This window comes from Frankliniella occidentalis, unplaced genomic scaffold (assembly GCF_000697945.3).
Source record: "Frankliniella occidentalis isolate FOCC.00 unplaced genomic scaffold, Focc_3.1 Scaffold148, whole genome shotgun sequence".
Taxonomy (NCBI): Eukaryota; Metazoa; Arthropoda; class Insecta; order Thysanoptera; family Thripidae; genus Frankliniella; species Frankliniella occidentalis.
In genome coordinates this window covers 397,071-400,861 of record NW_026267275.1, presented here as the reverse complement: position 1 = coordinate 400,861, position 3,791 = coordinate 397,071, and the positions used below count along the sequence as shown (strand labels likewise).

Genomic DNA, 3,791 nt, shown 5'->3' with positions numbered 1-3,791 from the left:
TCCACGCTAACCCGAGATGGACCGCATAGCATACTGCGGGTCTGGCTGACCCGACTGCAATGCGAACGGGTCGCCTGGCGTAGTTGATCAACCACTTGGGCCGGGTGGGCCGGGTAAACGCGATTTCACCACTCGGGTCTATATTTTCTTTTTTGCCCGCCCATCCGGCGCCTCTACTCTGCTGGCTGTGGGGCTTGTGTTGATTGCGTGTGTGCGTACCCCTTTCCTTCGCCTGGTGGAAGGCGGGCGCTGGGTCGAAAATGGTGCCTTCCCATTCTGATGGCCTCTTCTTCTCGTGCACTCTGTGGACGCTGTCGTAGTGTACCCTGTTTGTGCCCGGCCCTGCTGCGGCTGCTTTGCTCAGGCGGTAGATGATGCGTAGGGTGCCCGTCGTGGCGCAGTTTGGAGTAAAGGTCTGCACCACCGGGGGCTTCTCCTCCCCCTCCTTGGTCTCCTGATTAACCATGATCCGCACCTGATAGGCTTCAGCCAGAGCAACAATCGCCTCCTCGCCCGCCCACGTGAAGTCCTCACGTAATTTGGAGGCGAAACGGTGGGCAGCACCCAGCCAATTAGTGACAATATTAGTCCCGTCTGCCTCTGTGGTACAAAACCTGTCGTACCCTTTGTCGTCCATTGCGGCCGAGGTGATTGCATGCCGAAACTGCTGCCAGTACACACTGATGTGATTCGCCGCCGCATGCCTGAGGGCCCGCGCGTGTTCCCAGTGGGTCAAAGAGCCGGTGTCTCCCGTGTTGTGCGGGTCCAGGTTGTGTTTGTGTAGTTGGTGTGATATGGCGTGGAAAAGGCAGTCGCCATTCGCCTGCATGCAGATGACATGCGCCTTCCCCTCGTTGGTCAGGACTTTCTCCTCGGCCCCCTCATCAGGCCACCCGGGCACCGTCGGATCTAACATCCTTGCTCACCGCACGCTAAGGCGCCGGGGCGGTAGGCCACCAACCTTACTGGGGCCTCCTGCGGGGCTCGGGGTCGCCCGCCTGGGAGGTAGGCAGAGCCTCCCTTGGTGCTCTCGGCGCGTCTGCCAGTCGGGCTCAGGAGGAGTCCGGGCCGCCGGGGAGGTAGGCCACCTATCACGCGTGCCGGGGAGTGCGGTGCCGGGGTGGGGGTTGCGTGAGCGAGTGCGTGTGGGCGGAGCGTGTGAGTGTGTGACGCCGTGGTCACACTTGAACTGATGAGAGGGGGCGTGAATAGTTGTGTGTGTTTGTGTGTGTGTGTGTCCGTCTGTACGTGCTTGTATGCTGGTGAGCGTTGCCTGATCGCGTGCGTGTGTGTGCGTGCGGGTATGTGCGTGCGTGTGTGTGCTTGTATGTGTGTCTGTCAAGATGTGTGTGTGTGTGGGTGCTTGTACGTGCGGCTGTGAGCGTTGGTGTGAGTGCCTGCAGTTGCGCGGGTGTGTGTGTGTGTGTGTGTGTTTGCGATAGTGTGCGTGCCCGTTAGTGTGCAGGTGTGTGCGTGAGTGCGTTGCGTGTGTCTGTCTGTGTGTGTGTGTCAGTCTGCGGGCGTGTGTTTACGCGCGCGCGCACGTGTGTGTGTGTGTGTGTGTGGCTGTCGGGGGGTAGCTGGTTACTGAGGGGCTTAAGAAATTGGTTATTCACACGCTGGCCGGTAAGTATGGCGCAACGCGCGGTACACTTGGACACAACAGAACAGAACACAACAGATGGGCAATAGGGTTCACTCCAGGTAGCGTCCCGCACGTTACCGCGATGCGCACACAATCAAGGTACCCCACACAAACAGATCACTAACCAGTACAGAGTAACGCCGCTGTAAGAGACCCTTGTCAACAAGATACCACTGGTGGATCGGTGTGACGTGTACTCAACCTCTGCGACCAGCGACCTGTAGGCGACCGCGGGCGGGGGTGGAGCGTGGCTGCGCTGCGTCGGCGGTCGCCGGCCGAGGGGGTCGTTGTCGTCCGCTGGGCGTCGTTGTGCTGTCGGCCGGGCGTCTACGACTCGGTTCACCGCGAGTCACTCACGGGGGTCGGCTGGGTGGCCGCGGGTCCGTGCGGCGCCGGTGGAGGGGCGTCCTGCGTCCGCAGCAACGGCGGGCTCTCCTAATCCAGGACGGAGAGCCAGGGACCGCGTCGCTTCTCACTCGTACTCCCGTCTCTTGGCCCGTGCCTCGCGTCGTCGCGCCGGTCACGCGGGGTTCGCAGCAAGAAAGCGCGCGGGCGCGTTAGGTTGGCGTAGCGCGGCTACGGGGCTGGCGGAGCCTATCTGCCTATGTGACACGATGTGGGTCCTCCGAGCTTCCAGAGCGCACTGACTCTGGTCGCCGGTGTCGTCCGGGACGCAGGCCGGAACCTGCAGGACCCAGCATTCACTTCCTAGAGCTGCACACATGTGCGTGGTGCAGCCCTGGACCCCCCGGCGCTCGGTGACGCCACAGCGCTGTCGCGCAGCCCTGTCCTTCACGACTCTTTACGAGCTCTTTCCCTGATTCGACACGGTCCGGGCAACGCCCCCTCCGTCTTCGGCGAACACGCCCGATCCGGCCTAGTTGCTGTTGCCAGGCCAGCTGGTGCATCGCAGCGCCCCGACCCGGCGCTACGCGACCACCCCGTCGGTCCGGACTTGGGCTGCCGAGGTGTGATGATCGTCGCGCGGCCCCGCGCGCGAGGCCACACCTGAAACTGAGCTGTAACATAGCTGGACAGGACAAGGGGAAAGGGTGCTGCGGGGGGGGGGGGGCTGAGCATTGCGCTGAGGCTTATGAGCAAAAGGGGTGCCCCGGCACCTTGCTTGGCGCCGTGGCGGCCGCGCCGAGGGAGCAGGCGATGGTCCGCCCGGAGGGAATGCCCACGCCGCAGGTGTCAGTGCGTCTGGCTTAGGGATTTAAATGACGGTAATATTACCGGTAAGATATGGCAATTTACCGTATTTTACGGTTATATTACCGTGGGGCCGGTAATATTGGTAATTTATGGTAATATTTTAAATATCATTTTTGGCTAATTCTGGTTCAAAAACTTGATGTTTTATGACCTTTCCGCTGGAATAAGGGTGCGCCTGTACCACTTAGCCCTAATTTGTCGCGACAGGCCAGGGAAATACCCCTACGGCTTGTGCTTGTAAGTCTGTGAGGGAAGTCCTGTCGTATCGCGCAAATGCAAGTCTAATGTGTTGTGTTTGTTTTAGTTCATTGGGCTATGCGCGACTACGCAACACGTTCATTTGCCTGTCAGAAAACACAGAGTACGTCAGGTTAAGACACACGTAATTTTAATCAGGCTTTGAAAAAGCTACGTAGTGGGCTTATGCAAAAGACCTGGCGTCTTTCTGTTGTTCTGTCGTATTGCATTAGAAGGGGTCGCCAACTCGAATTTTTAGGGAACAAAGTGTTCAGTTTTAAATACATAGACTATACTCCGGCTGTACTTCTGAGTATACAACAAAATTATACCCGAGATCGCTCGCAGGCCACGTAGTACGCGGAGAACATAGAACATATGCGGAGTACGCTAGGGGGTTATTGGATTTGAGACCTTTCATTCACTCGTTATTTCCTCCTTACTACTCCAATATATCTATTTTAAACGAGTAAATATCGACTTTGGTGCTACAACTACTGACTTGACTGTTAAAATGATGAAAATAGTCGGAGAACTTAATACAATACCTCAGAGACTACAAGCACAGTTATAAAAGCTGTGTTTTGAATATTACCAAATATTACCTAAAATTACCGTAATTTACGGTAAGTTACGGTAAATTACCGAGAATTTTTTTATTACCGGTAATTTTAAATCCCTAGTCTGGCTGTGA

At 57.1% G+C, this 3,791-nt stretch overlaps 1 protein-coding gene across 1 annotated transcript in view; it reads left to right on the top strand.

The window, feature by feature from the left end:
* Positions 1 to 3,246, top strand: part of LOC127750187 (uncharacterized) — a 4,937-nt gene extending 1,691 nt beyond the window's left edge. Inside the window, exon 7 of the mRNA XM_052271069.1 lies at positions 3,165 to 3,246. Coding sequence (XP_052127029.1) covers positions 3,165 to 3,246 — 82 coding nt within the window. The remainder of the gene's footprint in view (positions 1 to 3,164) is intronic.
* The last annotated feature ends 545 nt before the right edge of the window (positions 3,247 to 3,791 follow it).